The 22,671-nt window shown below is 39.5% G+C and overlaps 1 protein-coding gene across 1 annotated transcript in view; it reads right to left on the bottom strand.

Moving 5' to 3' along the window:
• ryr2b (ryanodine receptor 2b (cardiac)) overlaps nt 1-22,671 on the bottom strand; it is a 146,861-nt gene that overhangs the window by 36,490 nt on the left and 87,700 nt on the right. The window contains exons 63-79 of the mRNA XM_057847869.1: nt 20,499-20,620; nt 20,283-20,332; nt 20,055-20,115; nt 18,385-18,632; nt 15,563-15,644; nt 12,742-12,872; nt 12,326-12,625; nt 11,812-12,049; nt 9,681-9,768; nt 9,509-9,592; nt 9,280-9,441; nt 7,702-7,764; nt 7,151-7,279; nt 5,555-5,667; nt 5,270-5,366; nt 242-363; nt 100-151 (exon numbers count right to left, since the gene is read on the bottom strand). Coding sequence (XP_057703852.1) covers nt 100-151; nt 242-363; nt 5,270-5,366; nt 5,555-5,667; nt 7,151-7,279; nt 7,702-7,764; nt 9,280-9,441; nt 9,509-9,592; nt 9,681-9,768; nt 11,812-12,049; nt 12,326-12,625; nt 12,742-12,872; nt 15,563-15,644; nt 18,385-18,632; nt 20,055-20,115; nt 20,283-20,332; nt 20,499-20,620 — 2,142 coding nt within the window. The remainder of the gene's footprint in view (nt 1-99; nt 152-241; nt 364-5,269; nt 5,367-5,554; nt 5,668-7,150; nt 7,280-7,701; nt 7,765-9,279; nt 9,442-9,508; nt 9,593-9,680; nt 9,769-11,811; nt 12,050-12,325; nt 12,626-12,741; nt 12,873-15,562; nt 15,645-18,384; nt 18,633-20,054; nt 20,116-20,282; nt 20,333-20,498; nt 20,621-22,671) is intronic.

Below are 22,671 nucleotides of genomic sequence, written 5' to 3'. Positions count from 1 at the left end.
TGCTTAAGTATGACTAATAGAAGACACACATTACCCCAAACAGTTGTGTAAGTTAAAAATCTTATTTTTTTCTTGAGCTCACCATCTTTTGTCTCTTACCTTGGCCATTATTTCCACATAGGTAACATAGAGCCAGTCGATTTCAAGATCACTTATAAGGGAAGGCAAATGAGATCGCATCAATTAGGATATGCTTAGCAGAAACTGTAAGACATTACATAATCTTGTATCATAAAAATACCTCCTTTTTGTCAAGGCGCTGCAAGTGAAGAGTGTGATGACCTGTAAGAGCGGATCGATCTGTCCTGCATCATCTTGTTTCCCCTCTCGTCTTCCTCCCGTCAGCTCCATCACACTGAGCTTCTACGATAAATTTTTTTGTTTCTTTACCAAAGTGGCTTAGTGTGTTTTAAGTCATTCAAAGCATTAAAAAAACAACAACTAAATATGCAAAATCAATAGAGAAAACCTAGTCATATTTCATGTCTCCTGCCATTGATTTTAAAGTTCCCAAGATAATAATTCAAAATAAGGCTTTTCATGCCACCCAGGAGCGTATCAAGTAAAATATTGATTGGGTAGCATGAGGGGGGCAGGAACTTTTTGAAGGTGGCAAATATTTCATGATTATATAACACATCATCGATTCTTTTGACAATGACGCGGTATTGTGTGACGAGTCCGTTCTAGGACCTTCGATCTATTTAATACAAAATTATGAAGACATTTAACACAATCAGTTGCCTAAAGCGGGGGTCGGCAACCCATGTTTTGAGAGGCGCATGCAGCTCTTTAGACCTGCCCTAGCGGCTCCCTGGAGCATTTTTAAAAAATGTTTGAAAATGGAAAAAATGGTTGAGGGAAAATTTTTTTTTGTTTTGATATGGTTTCGTAGGAGGAAAAAAAAGACAAACATTCTTAACGTTTTTCAATGCTGTAAAAATGTGTAGAATATATATTAAATTTCAACATTTCTGTCAATAAAGATTTGCATGATAGCCTGCGACACACGCTTAACTGCGCTTGACAGCGAAGCAAGTGACGTTCCGTTATTCTCGCTATATGATTGGCCAAAGAGTCGAAATGCTATCCCATAAAATGCATCTTTAAAAATGAAACGTTGGTTACAACGCTTGGACAAACTGTTCGGTTATTTTTTTCGTAACCATGGACGATTTATATGATGAAATTTTCCGCTACTTAAAGACAGAGAATGCAGCATCAGGAATCAGATTCGAGAGCGACGGATGTGTGCGCACACGTTTGCTCTTTTATATAACTTTAACATTTCAAGAACAACCGGACCATTGTTAAACATGCATTTTAATCGAGAGCATTTCGACTCTTCGACCAATCATATATTGAGAATGACAAAACGTTACTGTCAAGCGCAAGCCCCCCAAGGGGATAGTGAGGGCAAGTGCATAGTGTACCTACACCGGGAGATAGTAAACCGTGCATAACCGTTCACAGATGGTGAGTACATGAAGGACACATTCATCAACATATCAGAACACCTATTTGCAGACTTAAAAAACAAAACTGAGATATTAAAAGAAAAAAAAAGACATGCCCCAATAAAGGCCGTGTTATGCACATTCCATTTTGTTGTTTTTCGAAACCTCAAAATAAAAACGACATCAAAAATCAGATTTCTTTGTTGCAATTCTATAATTTCATAAAAGCAATAAAACAAGTCATTAATATTGTAATGAAGTTAAACTTGAGGTGGCATCATACAGCAGAGTAGTCACATGGTGCGTTGGATGCACTGCAAGGAAAATAAACATTAATCATGAAGGTTCATTATGTATTTTTAGCCAACTTAGTCATTTTGATAGTAGGCTAATATAGCTAATAAGGATATATACAGCATGTGTTGCCTTTATTAGTAGGCTTATTTAAGGCTTTTAATTTGTTTGCGACATTTTTTTTGTATGTTTTTTGGGTCCACTATGTTTCTTTCAAAATTTTGGGTTGCCAACCCCTGGCCTAAAGCAATAAAAAATTCAAATCAGTTTCGATGTGAATGACAATTTTGTTGATGAAACATTAGATTTGTTTGATGGGGGGGAAAATGGCATATTGAAATTATAATCATTTTGCATTTTGATCAAATTACATTCAATTATGCTTAACAAATTGATATGGCGGAAAACACTCAGGTGGAAGAAAATTTTTGAACATGAGACCATTTAAAAAAAAAAGATGTTTTTTAAACAGCAAAACCCTATCTGGGAGTGAGAGCACACGAGAGCAGAATTACAGACACCATGACTTTAACGAAATATTATCCCGTACTTTTCCTTGTTTCGTTCCAAAAACTCCATGTACAGTGCCTTGCAAAAGTATTCGGCCCCCTTGAATCTTGCAACCTTTCGCCACATTTCAGGCTTCAAACATAAAGATATGAAATTTAATTTTTTTGTCAAGAATCAACAACAAGTGGGACACAATCGTGAAGTGGAACAACATTTATTGGATAATTTAAACTTTTTTGACAAATAAAAAACTGAAAAGTGGGGCGTGCAATATTATTCGGCCCCTTTACTTTCAGTGCAGCAAACTCACTCCAGAAGTTCAGTGAGGATCTCTGAATGATCCAATGTTGTCCTAAATGACCGATGATGATAAATAGAATCCACCTGTGTGTAATCAAGTCTCCGTATAAATGCACCTGCTCTGTGATAGTCTCAGGGTTCTGTTTAAAGTGCAGAGAGCATTATAAAAACCAAGGAACACACCAGGCAGGTCCGAGATACTGTTGTGGAGAAGTTTAAAGCCGGATTTGGATACAAAAAGATTTCCCAAGCTTTAAACATCTCAAGGAGCACTGTGCAAGCCATCATATTCAAATGAAAGGAGCATCAGACCACTGCAAATCTACCAAGACCAGGCCGTCCTTCCAAACTTTCTTCTCAAACAAGGAGAAAACTGATCAGAGATGCAGCCAAGAGGCCCATGATCACTCTGGATGAACTGCAGAGATCTACAGCTGAGGTGGGAGAGTCTGTCCATAGGACAACAATCAGTCGTACACTGCACAAATCTGGCCTTTATGGAAGAGTGGCAAGAAGAAAGCCATTTCTCTAAGATATCCATAAAAAGTCTCATTTAAAGTTTGCCACAAGCCACCTGGGTGACACACCAAACATGTGGAAGAAGGTGCTCTGGTCAGATGAAACCAAAATTGAACTTTCTGGCCACAATGCAAAACGATATGTTTGGCGTAAAAGCAACACAGCTCATCACCCTGAACACACCATCCCCACTGTCAAACATGTTGGTGGCAGCATCATGGTTTGGGCCTGCTTTTCTTCAGCAGGGACAGGGAAGATGGTTAAAATTGACGGGAAGATGGATGCAGCCAAATACAGGAACATTCTGGAAGAAAACCTGTTGGTATCTGCACAAGACCTGAGACTGGGACAGAGATTTATCTTCCAACAGGACAATGATCCAAAACATAAAGCCAAATCTACAATGAAATGGTTAAAAAATAAACGTATCCAGGTGTTAGAATGGCCAAGTCAAAGTCCAGACCTGAATCCAATCGAGAATCTGTGGAAAGAGCTGAAGACTGCTGTTCACAAACACTCTCCATCCAACCTCACTGAGCTCGAGCTGTTTTGCAAGGAAGAATGGGCAAGAATGTCAGTCTCTCGATGTGCAAAACTGATAGAAACATACCCCAAGCGACTTGCAGCTGTAATTGGAGCAAAAGGTGGCGCTACAAAGTATTAAAGCAAGGGGGCCGAATAATATTGCACGCCCCACTTTTCAGTTTTTTATTTGTTAAAAAAGTTTAAATTATCCAATAAATTTTGTTCCACTTCGCGATTGTGTCCCACTTGTTGTTGATTCTTGACAAAAAATTAAAATTTTATATCTTTATGTTTGAAGCCTGAAATGTGGCGAAAGGTTGCAAGGTTCAAGGGGGCCGAATACTTTTGCAAGGCACTGTAGCATGTATCACTGAGTGTCAAGACACAGCTGTGAATGGCCACAGCTGGATTTTTGGGGGATTTCATGGGTGAAACATACTCATATAATAAGGGTCACGATGCAGAAATCGCAGACATCAAGGAGTGGTCGAGATTTTCTTTTTCATATATTTACCCTTTTAAACGTTTTTTTTTTCCCCCAATTTTTCTTTGTTTGGATTGATTATTTGTCATCTAACAAATCGGTGAAAATACGTAACAAAAAAAACAAAACACAATTAAGCGATAGTTATGAGGTAGATATCCGTGACTTTTTTACAGACGTCATTTTTTTCATTGTGACATAATTTAATACTTTAAAATATGTAAGTGAATAATTTTTTAAAGGCGTTTTTTTTTTGTTTGTTTTTTTAACGAAATATGAGACATCAATTAATGATTGTAAGCTAAAAACAACATTTTGAATAATAAATATTAATTACCTTCATTTTATGGCTGGGTTGAAACAAAAGCAGTTGCGCGACGTCTGTAAATGGGGATTTTCAGGGTAAAACCGACAAATTAAAAATAGTTCGGGGCTTAATGCGCCATGAATCTGCTATGGCAGCATACAGATATATTGTTCTATCAAACACAACAGTTCTTTTGGCTTAAAATACAGCAGTTTATTTTAAAGAGGAGTGCAAGAGCAGAAACTGCTTTTTCAGTCTTGTCTGTGTTTTCCGCCATATATTGATCTACATCACAGGTGTCAAACCGATTCCAGAAAGGGTCAAGTGGGTGCTGGATTTTGTTCCAATCGATACCGCGCAGAGAGTTTAACCAATGAACTTTCTGCTGAAACAAGCAGCACCTGACAATGATGAACTGATTACACATGTAAAAGATGTGATTGATATAAAGGTATCCTCTTAATTGGTTGGAAAGCAAACCTGCACCCACTTGGCCCTTTCTGAAATCAGTTTGACACCTGTGATCTACATCAATTAATTGTTACAACCATAGTGTCAACATATTGCAGATGTGTAGACATATTAGTTTGCTACAAAATTGTATGTAGACACTACTAGAAGGCACAGGTGACATTTGCAAAGTGATATAGAGAAACGTCCATACAGTGTTTATTATCAATATTATTATTATTAGGATCCTCACTGACATCACTACTTAATTTATGGCAGTAAATGTCAGATTAGAGCTTTTGTTTTTTCGTTAATGCCAACTGGGGTAGCAACTGACAGACTTACCACCCCATTCCACCCTGGTGGATCCGCCCCTGATGCCATCCATGAATATAAAACATCCAAAAGTTTTATATTACTCACAGCTAAATCTTCCACAAGTTTCTCTTCAAATGTGTGCTCTTCAGCTGATATCCAGGATTTATTGTAGCCTTGAAGAAACAGGTTGATGGCTCTATGCCTAGGCGGTAACAATGACATTTGAGGGGACAGCAAACACAATACTAGAAACCTGTTTGTATACTGTAAGGCAAATGCAAAAAATATTTTTTAAATCACCACAGAAGTAAGCTTTTAAATAACCTTTAGCCAAAATTGTGGAGTTTTTTTTTTCAGTGCTTTACATATTTTTCATTACAGCATTTGTACCTGGGGAGGTTGTAAAGTGGGGCCATTCTTAGACAGGCCACTACTGCTTGCTTCCTCTGTTTGGATAAGACTTTGTGCCATGACGTTTTTTTAAGCCTGTGTGGATGTTCCACCTGAACATAAAATCATAGAAAGATAAAGAAAACCTGTTTGCGCCACGCCTTCCCGTAGGGGGCCGACCCATAGAGCGTTGAGGTAGCTTTCATTATTCACTGTGATAAACTCAAACACACACTGCGTTCTAACTCCGGATTTAGGTGGAAATAGGATGAAGGTTTTACTGCATACCAGCAGGCAGGAGTGTCTCAAGAGTGATTTGGTCGAGGATTGAAGGTCATTTTTATATTTTTCGCACCATGCATTAAATTTGAAAATGTGTGAATACAATGAAATGAATGGAAAAAATTAGCCTAACTTAAGCTTGAAATTTATACGTAAATGTAATGATAACTGCCCGTTTATATAGAAAGTCCGCAAATTATGCATTTATTTGCAAATATTTTCACCTTAAAAAGCTTTTTGTTTCGTGACAGCCGCCAAGTTAGATTAAACAATACTGTAACTTTGGCTTGAAATATTTACATAAAATGAACGGTAACTGCCTGTTTTTTTACGTTTAACCAAGTATCTAGACTGTTTTAAATTCACATCTATAGAAATTCTGCGATTTAAGCATTATTTGCAAGGATTTTCTACTTAAAAAGCTCTTTGTTTTGTGACGTCCGCTATGTTGGAGTTTGTATCTCTACACAAGAGCGAAATTCAACCTAAATAAGTTGTGATTGTATATAGAAAAATGCACATTTTGGTTTTGTTGGGTAAAATTAAGATGATTCTGCATGCTTTCTTCGAGTACTAATTTTCTGATGTGAAAATTGAGTGATTTATCAGCTGTTGAAAACTTGCACTAAATTGAGAAAAATAAAGTTATTTTGGGCAACAACTTGATATGTTAAATATTGCCATTTATCCTGACAATATAGGTGGTTATCTCTGCATTTGGGATGTTTGTGCATTTGGCGTAACATTTAAAAATTTTATGGTGATGTTAAGTTTCGTTATACTTGTATAAAAAAATAATGATTCAGGATTTTATTACGGAACGACTTTGAATTTTTTGATGTCGCTGCTCATGGAGACTCATATATGCCCAAGGGAGCTGTTTTTTTTGGTTTTGGGTCTAGGTCACTAGCGGCTTTGGTTTTAAAAATATTAGAATTTTAAGTTTTTGCAAATAGGCCCCCACCGGATTGGCCCCTGGCCCAATGTCCCGTCAACTGATAGTGAAGTCTATGGCTTATCTGAAAACGAACATTAATGTGATAACATTACATTCATACATTTGTATTTAATCGCGAGAGAAGGATAGTTTTCTTCAATGTCATATTAAGAATTCAATTCGGTTTGTAGTAGCAGGCACGTTTCTTATATTTAATATTGAAATGCAAAAGCTCATTTAAAATGACTGTAAAACCATAAAGATACGTAGCAAAGTACAACCTTAAAAGAAAATTACTGATTAAGTGTTAAACTCAAAGCTGTCACGTCTTCATAAAAACAGAATAGGCTTCCCCTTGTTAAGGGAGCTCCAGCTACCTGATCGAGGTAATAAAGGACTCGAGCAAGTCGCAGTATCTTGTCTGCCGTTGTCTTCAAGTCAGCGGTGGGACACTGTGTACGCTGGTCTTTTGAATTAAAGTTGCATCCATGCAAGTTTGTTGATGGCTTCTCGTAAAAGGGCAAAAACAATGGCAAATTTATCTAATGAAATGCAAGTCTGTGGAATGGCAATCACTGTGAAGTACTTTTTAAAATGGTGTTGGAGTGAACACAAGAGCAAACTAACACTGCATACATAGCGCCTCTCTCGTGACAAATTCAAGTCACGCTGTGATGGAAGAATGGATTTTACAAACTACAAGACCATTCCAAAGTCTAATTAACAGCACTCTTGTTGCTTGAATTAAAAATCGTGGCTACTCAGGCGTGTCAGTATGCATGCAGGATGTCTGTAGAATGTACATGCACTTGTTTGAAAAGACAGAACCCTCAAGCGTAAGTGGGAGCACTCTGTAAAAACAAATACATGCAGCACAATGAATATAGGATACTGGCAATACATTCAAAACAAAAATTAGAATCTTTACCTGACTCTGAGAATGTAAAAGATATTTATACACACAGTCACGAATCTCATCTTCAGGTTTCTTCTGTGAGAAGCAAACAAATCAAGTTTAAATGAATTGAAGTCATGTTTTTTCATTCGGCCACATTCTTTCGGGGTTCTTAACTCTCATGAATTCAGCATGTCTGACGTGTTTCAGGGCATTCTTACGCTCTACGCCACAACTTACATTTCTCACACCCAAAAAACTAAACCATGGTGACAATGTAAAAATAAAATTACCGTCTTGGCCCGAATAAAAGATGGCCGATTATAAGACGACCCCCCCTTTTTCAAGACTCAAGTTTGAAAAAAAGACTTTTTGAACACCAAATTCATTTTTATACAAAAAATAATTACAGTACATCTGAAACAAATGATTATAACAATATATTTGAGAGAAAAAGCATGTTATTTTGCCTCATTCAAATCTTAATATCTGAACATTTAAATATGTAAACTAAAGTGCAATCACATTCGTAAGTGAATAGCTTCTGGTTTTTGAAATGTAAATAAACCAATCTATTGTGATATAACAACAAAATTGCAATAACTGCATTAACCATCAAAGTGAAGTCTAACTGTAACTGTAGTCTTGAAATCATCTTGAAATCAAATCTGAATGAGGAAAAACATTGCAATAAAATAATGCAAACTGGTTAAACTTGAGAGTAGCTGAGATCTCTCATGACAGAACATGGCTTCAATGTTATCTGGCGCCATCTAGCGTCGTGAATGGGTATAATGTCTAACCGCGTCCTCTACCTGCAAACTGTCCCCAAGCTTGAAAATTGTTGTGGAGTTGCAGAGACCTTGATAAACTCCTTCGAGGCAAAAAGTGCAATTGACAAGTTTATTCGTGGATGACTGTGAATGTTACTATTTGAAAAGACAAGTCAACTTGTCAATAGCAATGAAAGAGCTTGTTGAAACTGGAGGATTGAGATGTCTGGCACTGGAAAGTATGTGCTTATTTGAAGTTTGCTTGCTACCATATTTGACAGTTAATTGCTGCTTGACACCCAGTGTTTTTGTGCCTTTAATTTGTGGACTAATGAGCAGTGTTTGTGCAACAGCTCAATCATATTCAACAGTCCTTTCGGCTATGTTGGATTTTCAGCAATGGTATGGTCACTGCTTTTGAGCCCCCCCTCACACCCTGGCCCCCTGGAGGCCCGGGTGCAACCATTCCGCCAGTACCCCTCCCTCCCCTCAAGCTTCGCCCCTGGCAGTTGCATCACTAATCCTGATATGTGTGGCGACCAAGTATTGAGTTACATGCTAATGAGTTGTTAATGTGTCGATTTTGTAATTATTTTTGTGCCAATAAATAAGTTGGTGCCGTGGCAGTGCCCAGAGGAAACATTTGATCTTGTTAAAGCTTTTCTTTATTCATTGACTATTTAAATGCCTGCTGGTTCAATAAAGATTATGTAAACAGGCCAATGACAGAGAAGTTTCGCCTGGGTTGTTTCTTTCCAAACTGATCCATAATGAAATAAATTGCCAATCATTCCCATTGCAGCAATCACTTGGCATAATGCCCACATTTCCAACCAACCTGAGCAAAAGCACTCTTAGCTGACATGATGAGACTCTCGTTGCAGGAAAAACAAGCCCTCAGTCCCACTGGGAGAAGTCGCTTCACGGAAGCCACAATAAGGGAAGTGTGTATGGAATAACGATCACCCTTCCTCTTCATTCTTCTTTTCTGGAAGTCAAGCTGTAAATCGAAGCGATCATTACTATTCTTCTCCATTTATGAAGTTCAGGTTTGGATAAAGGCTAACCTTTGTCGTGTTGTCGTTGACTAAGAATGCCAAATTGTTGATTTCGTTTTGAACGACGTAATTCTGTTCCTCCCACTTGAAATTCTGTAGTGCGTCCCCAAATGTAATAAGTGAGACGGGGTGTTCATCCAAAATAGCAGTGACAAAAGGCAGCAATGTTTTACAAACTCACATGAGATTTAGCCCAGAAAATAAAGACATCAGCTACCATGTTGAATAGCTGCTCTGCATCAGAATTTGACTGTTGCTGCCAAAGGGTCCTGAAACAGATTGACAAAAAACATGGATGAAAAATTATTGAAATAACATTTTACAGGCTATAACGTAGTTTTTGCTGCTCTCGGGTGGGCCGTTACAACATGATAGTTATATGGGTGTAAGAATATGCCAAAAATCATTCTTAAATACGTACCGGCAGCTGGTTTTTAAGTTTAGGAAAAAAATGTTTTAGGAAATGAAAAACACTGACAAGGAAATGTGTAAAAGTTGTGAACAAACAATGAAAAAAATGTTATTGCTTTGTTATATTTCTGCTTATTTACAAAATACAGTGGGGCAAGGGTATTTAGTCAACCACCAATTGTGCAAGTTCTCCTACTTGAAAAGATGAGAAAGGCCTGTAATTGTCAACATGGTTAAACCTCAACCATGAAAGACAGAATGTGGAAAAAAGAAGAAAATCACATTGTTTGATTTTTAAAGAATTTATTTCCAAATTAGAGTGGAAAATAAGAATTTGGTCACCTACAAACAAGCAAGATTTCTGGCGGTCAAAGAGGTCTAACTTCTTCTAACGAGGTCTAACGAGGCTCCACTCGTTACCTGTATTAATGGCACCTGTTTTAACTCATTATCGGTATAAAAGACAACTGTCCACAACGTCAGTCAGTCACAATCCAAACTCCACTATGGCCAAGACCAAAGAGCTTTCGAAGGACACCAGAGACAAAATTGTAGACCTGCACCAGGCTGGGGAGACTGAATCTGCAATAGGTAAAACGCTTGGTGTAAAGAAATCAACTGTGGAGCAATTATTAGAAAATGGAAGACATACAAGACCACTGATAATCTCCCTCGATCTGGGGCTCCATGCAAGATCTCACCCCGTGGCGTCAAAATGATAACAAGAACGGTGAGCAAAAATCCCAGAACCACACGGGGGGACCTAGTGAATGACCTACAGAGAGCTGGGACCACAGTAACAAAGGCTACCAGTAACACAATGCGCCGCCAGGGACTCAAATCCTGCACTGCCAGAAGTGTCCCCCTGCTGAAGAAACTACACTTCCAGGCCTGTCTGCGGTTCGCTATAGAGCATTTAGATGATGATCCAGAAGAGGACTGGGAGAATGTGTTATGGTCAGATGAAACCAAAATAGAACTTTTTGGTAGAAACACAGGTTCTCGTGTTTGGAGGAGAAAGAATACTGAATTGCATCCGAAGAACACCATACCCTCTGTGAAGCATGGGGGTGGAAACATCCTGCTTTGGGGCGGTTTTTCTGCAAAGGGACCAGGACGACTGATCTGTGTAAAGGAAAGAATGAATGGGGCCATGTATCGAGAGATTTTGAGTGAAAATCTCCTTCCATCAGCAAGGGCATTGAAGATGAGACATGGCTGGGTCTTTCAGCATGACAATGATCCCAAACACACAGCCAGGGCAACAAAGGAGTGGCTTCGTAAGAAGCATCTCAAGGTCCTGGAGTGGCCTAGCCAGTCTCCAGATCTCAACCCCATAGAAAATCTGTGGAGGGAGTTGAAAGTCCGTGTTGCCCAACGACAGCCCCAAAACATCACTGCTCTAGAGGAGATCTGCATGGAGGAATGGGCCTAAATACCAGCAACAGTGTGTGAAAAGCTTGTGAAGAGTTACAGAAAACGTTTGGCCTCCGTTATTGCCAACAAAGGGTACATAACAAAGTATTGAGATGAACTCTTGGTATTGACCAAATACTTATTTTCCACCATGATTTGCAAATAAATTCTTTAAAAATCAAACAATTGGATTTTCTGGGTTTTTTCCCCACATTCTGTCTCTCATGGTTGAGGTTTACCCGTGTTGACAATTACAGGCCTTGCTAATATTTTCAAGTGGGAGAACTTGCACAATTAGTGGTTGACTAAATACTTATTTGCCCCACTGTTTGCTCAGCGTGGAATCGCCATTACATTGCACCATTGCCCTCACTTTTTTCATCGTTATCAGTTTAATGACGGGTTTTTTTAAAAATTTGCCACGCAGGTGTTGCTTTTAACAGCAGTGCTCTCCAACATCCATGGACCATGATTGCAAATCTTACCGATTTGAGTCCACAAAGGGAATAAGGAGAGGATAGAAGGCGTAGAGGTCTCGCACGAGAATGGTGAACTTCTCTTGTATCTGCATTTCTGCTTCCGACGCACCGCAGCTTTCTGCTTTCATTCGCTCCTCCTCCATTAGCACATGTTCTGCCCTCTTCCTCAGCTTATCCATCAGAGGAAGGTAGTGGCTCGTCAGCAGCTCAACCTGGGCTTTGTTGATGATTGGCTGGGAATGGACTGAGATTACACAAAACTCACAATATAGCTTGTTTTCAGGTGAAATTTTAGGATGAGCCAAGATTCATTTGCACGGCTTAAGTACTGAAGCATTGACGAGTAAAAGCAGGTTAATTGAAAATCACCTGTTACTCCTATGATACAATTTAGGTACATCATGAAATTTAACCAGAAAGCCAGCTTCCCTGAATTTTGATGAGTATATCACCACTTGATTGAAACCTACATGTATAAAACCAAAATTTGAAGAATTCAGAGCAGGAAAATGTCACTTACCCACTAGCTCCTTCATCCATTCACCCTGGCTCACACCCACATGGTTGCAAATGATGCAGAGTATGTGACCCATCAGGTCACTGGCGTGCTGAGGAGTTACAAAAGTGAGGACCGGGCTGTCTTCACACCAACGGGATACATAAGCGCACAGCATTGGCAATGTGACGTCTATGACGTGTCCGTAGTGGGCCTGCCGCGCGGCCGCACCGGCACCCGTCAGCTCTTCTGCTTCCCCCATCGCTTGCTCCAGGGAGGGCAGAAGGCAGCACATTCGTTCCATGTTAACTGGCAAGCCCAGGTCTATCAGAATTAGGAAAAAAAACAATCTTGTAAAAATAGATAAAATAAAACAACTAAATAAAGCAAATACATTTTCGAAATAGTGTCTATGACTAGTAAATGTTTTAATCGTTTACCGACTCTTTCAGTGATGCTCATAGTGTTGTAAATGGAATAAGGGTTGCTTTTATTGATGGCTGGCTCCAGGAAGCATACAGGAAAAGCAGCAGTCAGCGCTGCAAGACAAGCACCTGCTGCTGGCCTCTGCCTGGATGGAAACGAGCCTTTACACAAAGTCGATCTATCCATTTTCTATGATGCCTGTCCTCATTAGGGTTGCGTGGGTAAATTGGAGCCTTTCTCAGCTGACTTTGGGCAAGAGAAGCGAGGTACAGTTCCTGCCACTCTCCGGGCACACGTAGACAAATGACCATTAACATCAACAGAACCTTGTTTTTATTGGACTTGTTACGTTTTGTTTTGTTTTTTTTGTTGTTTTTTTTCATTGGCATAGGATTACCTGGAAGAAAAACCCCAAACAAACACAGGGAAACCACACAAACTCCACGAAAAGATTCAAACTTCAACTGGTAACATGATAACAACTAGGTAAGAGTACAAGTAAATGACTGCTTTATATTTCATGGTAAACCTGATGTACAGATTGTTGTGAGATGTGTCGATAATTTAGAATTTTATGTGGTTATGTATATTTGTAAAGTAGGAGATATCACTAGGTGTCCGACATTTCTATTTATAAAGTAGAAGATAATAGATTTCACTAGGTGTCCAACTTATTTGCTTACTTGAAAGTAAACAAAGTTAAGTCAGTAACTCAGTTTGACTTCTGAGGGGGGAAAAAAAATAATTGGGTAAGAAAAAAAAAAATCTCGTTTTCAAAGGGCAACTCAAAGCATAGCGTGTTAGCGGTTTGGTTGTGTGTCTCACAAGTCAGACTGAGGTTCCTGGCTCAAATCTAGACTTTAGTCTGCCTGTGTGGAATTGATGTGTTTTTTCTCCCTGTGCTTCTAATAGCATGCATTTAAGAATTAATTCAAAAGATGATCTTCTCAAAGTGTGAATGTGGCATTGAATGATTGTGTCCTGCAATTGTCCATGTGTACCTTGCCTCTCCACCAGTCAGCTGGGATACTTAAAATCAATGTGCCACCTTAAGAAGGAAAAGTGGTGTAGGAAAAGTGATTTCACAACTGATTAATTTTTGACTGATTAAAGAAACGTCATCAACTAGCCATACAGTGGTATGAAAAACTATCCGAACCTTTTGGAATTTCTCACATTTCTGCATAAATTCACCATCAAATGTGATCTGATCTTTGTCAAAATCACACAGATGACAAAAAACTCTCTCATTCAACTAAAACAACCCAAACATTTAGAGGTTTTCATATTTTAATGAGGCTAGTATGCAAACAATGACAGAAGGAGGAAAAAATAAGTCAGTGAACCATTACATTTAATATTTTGTGGCCCCCCTTTTGGCAGCAATAAGTTCAACCAGATGCTTCCTGAAGCTGTAGATCAGTCTGGAACATCGATCAGGATTAATCTTGGCCCATTCCTCTTTACAAAAGTGCTGTAATTCAGTCAGATTCCTGGGATGTCTGGCATGAATCGCTGTCTTTAAGTCATACCACAGCATCTCAAGGAGGTTAAAATCTGGACTTTGAATTGGCCACTACAGAACATGTATTTTGTTCTTCTGAAACCATTCTGAAGTTGATTTACTTCTGTGTTTTGGAACATTGTCTTGTTGCAGCATCCATCCTCTTTCTAGCTCTAACTGTCTGACAGTCGGCCTCAAGTTTTCCTGCAAAACATCCTGATAAACTTTTGTATTCATTCTTCCATTAATGATTACAAGTTGTCCAGGCTCTGAGGCAGGAAAACAGCCCCAAATCATGATGCTCCCTCCACCATGCTTCACAATGGGGATGAGGTGTTGATGTTGGTGAGCTGTTCCATTTTTCCTCCTTATATGACATGGTGTGTTACACCCAAACAATTTAACTTTGGTTTCATCAGTCCACAAAAATATTTCGCCAAAACTTCTGTGTAGTGTCCAAGTGCCTTTTTGCGAACATTAAATGAGCAACAATGTTTTTTTTTAGACAGCAGTGGCTTCCTCCGTGGAGTCCTCCCATGAACACCATTCTTGGCCATCGTTTTACATATAGTTGATGTGGGCACAGAGATACTGGAATGTGCCAGTGTTTTCTGTAAGTCTTTAACTCTAGGGTTCTTTTTTACCTTCCTGAGTATTCTGCGCTGATTTCATGGCGTCATCTTTGGTGGACGGCTACTCCTTGGGAGAGAAGCAAAAGTGCCGAACTCTCTCCATTTGTTGACAACTTCTATGACTGTCAATTGATAAACATCCAGACTTTTAGAGATGGTTTTGTATCCTTTCCGAGCTTTATACAAATCAACAATCCTTGATCGCAGGTTTTCAGACAGGTCTTTTGAGCGAGCCATGATGCACATCAGACAATGTTTCTCATCAAGACAATTCTTACCATGTGCGTGTTTTATAGTGGGCAGGGCAGCTTTAAACCACTCATCAGAGATTGGGCACACACCTGACTTAAATTGTTTGGTAAAAATTGGTTTCAGTTGCTCTTTAAGTCTCCTTAGGCAGTGGGTTCACTTACTTATTTTTCCCCGTTTCCTATTTTTCCTTTGCATGTTGTTTGGGTGGTTTTAGTTAAACCAGATACTGTTTTTACTGATTTTGACAAAGATCAGATCACATTTGATGGTGATTTTATGCAAAAATGTGGGAAATTCCAATAGGTTCAGATACTTTTTCATGCCAGTGTAAATGTATTCAAAGTTCATATCAATTTTATTATCATTGATTACAGGTATTAACTATTGTGTATTGCACAATGCACAGCCATTGGATGAATTGGAATGTGTTACATGAAAAGCCAGTACCCTTCCATGTAGACGCTGGTGCTGGTGCCAAGCAAATAAAGGCTGTTAAGGATCTTGTAACAGGATGCCTGCACGCTTCCCACTGGAAAAGACGAGGTGACACTTAAATCGCTTAAATCCTCATAAGAGACATACTCCAAGGACGGGGAGAGAGGGAAAGGTGAGCCTCCACAATCACAGAGAAATGGACTAGCGAGAAGACTGCTGATGCAGGAAATGGATGATCCCTGTGGAAGGTCATCGTATTAGTGAAGGAGACAATAGGTTCTGGCTGCTCTGTGACCATGACTGAGCTTCTTAATGTGAGCCGACTTCAAAGGTATGCAAACCAGCTGCTAATCTCAGCATATTATCTTTCTATATTTAAATATAGTTTCTTATGTTTTGTGTTTCCTGTGACATTCCTGTTTGTGGTGGAGTGCCATTTAAGGGCCTGCAGATCACAGGCATTCAGTATGGTTGCTGCTTATGCCTGACACAGATTACACAATTTCAGCCCGATTTTAGCCTGACAGACATATCGTGGACAATTGTTGAATGTCATGGCTGACGTTTTGATGTGAGGGCAGAGTCACAATGTATTTGTATTTTGACATATCCGACAGCCGATCTGTCAACTTGGACACATCGTGGGAAGTCTGACGTGTCATTTCGACTTGTCGTGTCGCATAATATGTATGAAGCATCCTACGCGTTGCTACTATTTGTTGATGAATATTGACCAACAGTGTAACTTCTGCCTGTGACTGGAATGTGTTTTCTCTTGCGAACACGCCCTCCTGTATTTTATTTTATTTTATTCCTGAGAGTGCGATGCTGGTAGCATTTGACACCTACAAGTGCTCCTCCACCCCATGCAGACAAAATGAACAATACATCCTATTTTCCCATCTTGTTTATCGCGAATATTTTGATCCGAGCAGAGCAGTTGACCGTCACTATTATCATACCCTGCTTTTCATGGCAGTACCTCATGTAATCTTACACTGCGATTGTGGGGAACGACCAAAGAAATCATGTAGTCTGGATCAGGCATTACATGCAGTGTTTTCTCCAGATTCTCTGAGCCTTTTGTATGTATTATGAACCACTGATGATGAAATCTTTCCTTGCAATTCCTTGCAACTGTTCATTAGGAAAAAATGTCCTGAAACTGTTTCTTTTCAATTTCACTTGTTCATAAATAGGTGAATCCTTGCTTGTGAATGACTGGGCAATCCAAGGAAGCTCCTTTTTTACCCAATCATGGGACCTACCTGTTCCCAATTAGCCTGTCCTCAACTTTCTTTTTTATCTTCTGTCTCAGCTTTATTGGAATGTATTGTAGCGATAAAATCCTAAATGAATGATTATTTACCAAAACAATAAGGTTTATCAATTTGAACAATAAATAGCTTGTCTTTTTAGTGTATTGAATTAAGTATAGAGTGTAGTTTGGACATGAATTTTCAAATCATTGTATTCTGACACTCCTGTTTCATACTACTTCCGAACTTCTTTGGAACTGGGGTTGTTTACAAAAGTCACTGAGAGGCATATACAGTGCCCTCCATAATTATTGGCAACCCTGAAAAAGATGTGTTTTTTAGCTTCTAATATTTTTTTTTAATTCAAATAATATGGGACCTTAATGGAAAAAAAGAGAAAAATCCAACCTTTAATACAAGTGCATTCATTCAGTGGGGGAAAAAATCCCACATAAAGAAAAAATTATTTGACATCAAATAATGTGTCACAATTATTAGCACCCCTGGTGTTAATACTTTGTACAACCCCCTTTTGCCAACAAAACAAGGTCTGGGAACTGAGATGGCCATGAGAGAAGCTTGATTTTGTGTCTGGTGAACTATTTCTGTGTCGATTTGGCCAGGGTCATTGTCTTGCTGTAAGACCCAGTGACGACCCATCTTCAGCTTTCGGGCAACAGATTTTGATTTGAAATGTCCTGGTATTTCAAAGCAGTCATGATGCCATGCACCCTAACAAGGTTCCCAAGGCCTTTGGAAGCGAAACAGCCCCACAGCATCACTGACCCACCCCCGTACTTCACAGTGGGTATGAGGTGCTTTTCAGCATGTGCATCTTTCGTGGCACGCCAGACCCACTTAGAGTGTTTGTTGCCTAAAAGCTCAATCTTGGTCTCACACAAAAACACAGTCCCAGGCTTCAACTGGGACCGTGTGCTTTGGTCAGATGCCACACAAGATTCGCATGCCGAAAAGCACCTCATACCCACTGTGAAGTATGGGGGTGGGTCAGTGATGCTGTGGGGTTGTTTCGCTTCCAAAGGCTCTGGGAACCTTGTTAGGGTGCATGGCATCATGAATGCTTTGAAATACCAGGACATTTTAAATCAAAATCTGTTGCCCTCTGCCCAAAAGCTGAAGCTGGGTCGTCACTGGGTCTTTCAGCAAGACAATGACCCTAAACATACGGCCAAATCTACACAGAAATGGTTCACCAGACACAAAATCAAGCTCCTCCCATGGCCATCTCAGTCCCCAGACCTTGTTTTGTTGGCAAAAGGGGGTTGTACAAAGTATTAACACCAAGGGTGCTAATAATTGTGACACACATTATTTGATGTCAAATATTTTTTTCTTTATGTGGGATTTTTCCCCACTGAATGAATGCACTTGTATTGAAGGTTGGATTTTTCTCTTTTTTTCCATTAAGGTCCCATATTATTTGAATAACAAAAAAAATATTAGAAGCTAAAAAATACATCTTTTTCAGGGGTGCCAATAATTATGGAGGGCACTGTATACATAAACTGCTTTGCAAATGTCTAGGAAATAAAGAAAACTGCTTTCTCCTCTCACCTAGGAGGTCAACACCATAGTTTTGGCTACCAAGATGCTGGAAGAGGGACGTGAGCGTTGGGAGAAGGACAGAGGTTGTGTAATTGAGAATCTTGGTGACTCCTTTCGCCTGTTGACTGCGACACTGGGGCAATGCGACAGAAGTCACCGAAAGGTTTTCCACAGTTATCTCTAGATCAGATGCAGCCGCCTCGAAAAATGACTGCAAGGATCCCTTAACCGACTCTGGAGCTGATTTCATTAACGTCCTATTAGGAATATACAATCAAAAAGTCATATTCACATGATGATTAATCATTTCATGAAACAAATATTTGTTATACAAGCCTTAGGCTACGTCTACACTAGGACAGATCATTTTCTCCAGGGTATTGTGCCGACTATTTTTATACCTGTCCACACTTCGTTTAAGGTGCGTTTAAGGGCCTCCCCGCTTCTGCAAGGTACGCCTGCATTTGCGCAAACTACGCATGCGTAAAAAGGTGAAGCCTCATGTGTTATGTCAACGCCCGCGCGTCTTACCTCTGAAACTGAAATTCATTCCTAGCCATGGCAAATTTCGAAATAACTACACCTTCTAGACTGTCATTATTTTGTGATCACTGTTTTTTTTCGCAATTAAACGCATCACACAGGAGCGAGAGTGCAAGGGAGAGCACTCTCTCCTTTTACGAGCAGGCGCCATGTTGTGATTGAAATAAATATAAAACAACGGAAGCCTGACATCATTACTTGAGATGTTACAATCGATGCTCATTTGCGCTCTTACCACTTGGAAAATAACAAATAGAGGCATATGGTGTGGCACTGAGTATATTTCCTGGAAGCAGCAACCAGGACTGCTTGTGCATAAATGTGGCGATCCTGGAAGTGGCAACAGTTCTGACAGGCAGAAATGTCTGGGAAAAAAAACTGATCGCACGCCTCTTTGACAGGGGGTACCACGCAGGTTACTTTTCGGGGTTTAATTTTCCTCTATGCATTTTTATATACATTACTCATGTTCAGTCGGCATTGAGTTGGGAGGGGGCAGCCCAGCAGCTGGGATCGGAGACAACTCGGGAGACAAGCTCTGTAAAAAATGTTCATCTCCACCTCATCCGCGATGAGAGGACCGCAAATGGGCACTGAATTTAAGCATATTATTGGGACATAGTTTGAAGGTTCAAGAAAAATATGTGGAAAAGAAAAGAGCAGGAACGCCATGTCGTGATTGTCCGCCTCCATTGTTTACAATGCTGTCATGCCGCACTAAAAACAGTGACGGCATGACGTCCCTTCCCGAGTATCCGAATGTTGTACGGTGACAGCAGTCCATATTAGGCAGCGCGTAGGCTACGAGTAACATTACCCACCTACTTTATCCGTCTAACAACTAATCTGGATAATAGGCATACTAGTGTAGCAGACATGCCGTATAGTCCACCTAATTACACGTTTAAGGCCATTATCCATCCTAGTGTAGACGTAGCCTAAATGAGCAAAATGTCACTCAGCTCAAAGATTCCACAAAACTTGTCCACAGGTGTGCATGGTTGTTTTTCAACAGTGTATGTGCTCTGTAATTGACTGCCAACCAGTTATGTCCCTCCTTCAAAGTCCACTGGGATACGCGTCAGTGTGACAAGTGATATTGAAAATGGATGGATGGTAGGTGAAATAAGTGCTACCTGGCATCCAACGCCCGGGCCAAAACATGGAGGCATCTCCTGACAGCTGAGGTTTCATTTCCTGAAGAGCAAATAAAACACAAAACAGATATTAGATGATAATGTTAATCTATGCAAAGAAAATATACTAGTATATCACTGATAGCCAGATCTGCCAAGAAAACACAAAACTGAAAGGCAACAATGGAGTGATATTTGGCTACAAATGTATTGCGGCACGATTCTTACCAAAGAGAAAGAGCGTGTGTCTTACTAGAGCTGAGAGCTTACAAAAGAGGCTGGACGGGAGAGGAAAGAAAAGTGAAGCAATCAGAATGAGGAGAAAGAGTGAAAGTATGAGTTCAAACAAACAATAGTCGTTCTTCAACAACATCTGTAAGTGAAAATACATATTAAAGAAAATAAACGTCTGTCCAACATAGATTTCACAGGGTTGACACATGCCTTGCAATCATTTCTTTTTCTTTTTTAGAGGCGTGGCTTCTATTTATGTCCAAAGAAAGGGACACAGCTATGAAATACGACCGGTGGGTTTTCACATATTCTTCCAAAAGCGGAATGATGACCTGTAAATACACAAAAGAGTGTTACATTCTATCAACAATATATGCTAGTTCTTCTCAATGTTTGCGTTATGCACTATTAGTACCACCTGCTTAGCAAACATTTAATACAGTAGTGTAGTAGAAGGCTGTAAAAAAAAATAATATGAGGTGCTTTACCAGTTTACATTGTGCTTAAAAAAGGAAAAATATTTAACTATATAAGGATTCAAGCAAACTGTATTACACTTATTGTAAAAGTTAGATGAGACCATTATAAACATTAAATGGGAAATATTGTGATTTAACTATTTGGCTGCCGTTGACAGTGAAGAACGTCCAATCTATTTGAAATGGGAGGGTTGGCAGTGAATGAATGAATGTTGTCATGAACTCCCAATTTAAATAGAAAAGACGTCTCCAATTGAGAAACTCGTTTAAATTTAGAGCCAATGGATGAAAAGAACCGCATGACTGGACGTCTATCATCATCATCAATGACACTGAAAGAGTTGAAGTTAACAGCAACTGAACAACAGTGAGGAGCAGAAGTATTTGCACCCCTGGTTATTTTGCAAGTTCACCCACTTAGAAAATAGGCAGAGGTCTGAAATTCAAATTACAGATGCATTTCCACTTATAGAGACATAATCTAAAAAATCCAGAAATAACATTGTAGGATTTTTTTAAAATGATTTATTTGTTATTTACTGGAGTTCATGAGAAAAGTGAGGGCTCAGCCTAGAACTACACGGCAGGAGCTGGTCAATGGCCCGAAGAGAGCTGGATGCACAGTTTCAAAGGCTACTGTCAGTACAACACTTCGGTGCATGGTTTAAAATCATGAATTGCTCAAAAGGTTCCACTGTTGAAGCCAGTACATGTGAAGTTTGCCAGGGACCATCTGAATGATGCAGAGAGGTCATGGAAGAAAGTCATGTGGTAGATGGGACCAAAGTAGAACTTTTTGGTAAAACTTTACTCGTCGTGTGTGGAGGGAAAAAAAGGATGAGTACAATCCCGAGAACACCATCCCCACTGTGAAGTATGGGGGTGGAAACCTAATGCTTTGGGGCTGCTTTTCATATGCTTTTATGTTTAAAGCAGAGGATGAATGGTGAAATGTATCATCGGATTTTGAGCCACAACCTCCTTCCCTCAGTCATAGACTTGAATATGTCGTGGCTGGATCTTCCAACATGACATTGATCTGAAGCACTCAGCCAAGCTGACCAAAGCATGGCTGCTTAAAAAGCACATCAAGGTTCTGGAGTAGCCTAGCCAGTTTCCAGACCTCAATCCAATAGAAAATCTTTGGATGCAGCTGAAACTTTGTGTTTGTCAACGAAAACCCGAAACCTGACAGATCTAGAGAAGATTTGTTTGGGGGAATGGGCCAAAATCCCTGTGAAATCCTACAATAGGCATCTTACCTCTGTAATTGCAAACAAAGGGCTTTTGCACTAAATATTAGCAGTGATTTCCACAGGGATACAAATACGTATGAACCCCAGTAAATTACAAATAAATTATTGAAAAATATCATACAATGTAAATTCCGGATTTTTTTTTTAAGATTATGTCTCTATAAGTGGAACTGCATTTATGATTGAAATTTCAGACCTCTACCTATTTACTAAGTGGGTGAACTTAAACTGAAAAACAAGGGGTGCAAATACTTCTGCTCCTCACTGTATACTTGATAAATGTAGTAAAGAAGAGTTTTAAAATTGTTCAGGAATTTTTAACATTTCTAAGATTCTTACCACTTTTGGTGTACAAGTGTATTTGTTCTACACTTTGAGAAGCATCCATTTACGCATCACAGCATAAAATAGACAGCCCTACAACATGTCGAAACGAATGGCTGTTTGTGAGAGGGTGTGTGTATGTGTGTTTGTAGTAGAGATGTGAGGCATGGTTAGTCAAATATCTCTTTCCGTTCCCTGCTTTTTGACGCAGATTGGCGTGGGAAGCATTAATCGATGCCCTGATTGGAATCGACATGCCCGCATGGATTTCCGAGATGGCTTAAATAAATTACACAGCTACAAAGGCTTATTCATGCGGGAAGA

The sequence above is a fragment of the Corythoichthys intestinalis genome, chromosome 10 (genome assembly GCF_030265065.1).
Source record: "Corythoichthys intestinalis isolate RoL2023-P3 chromosome 10, ASM3026506v1, whole genome shotgun sequence".
Classification (NCBI taxonomy): Eukaryota; Metazoa; Chordata; class Actinopteri; order Syngnathiformes; family Syngnathidae; genus Corythoichthys; species Corythoichthys intestinalis.
Note: the sequence above shows the minus strand (reverse complement) of the source record. Positions and strands in the feature narration are given on the sequence as shown.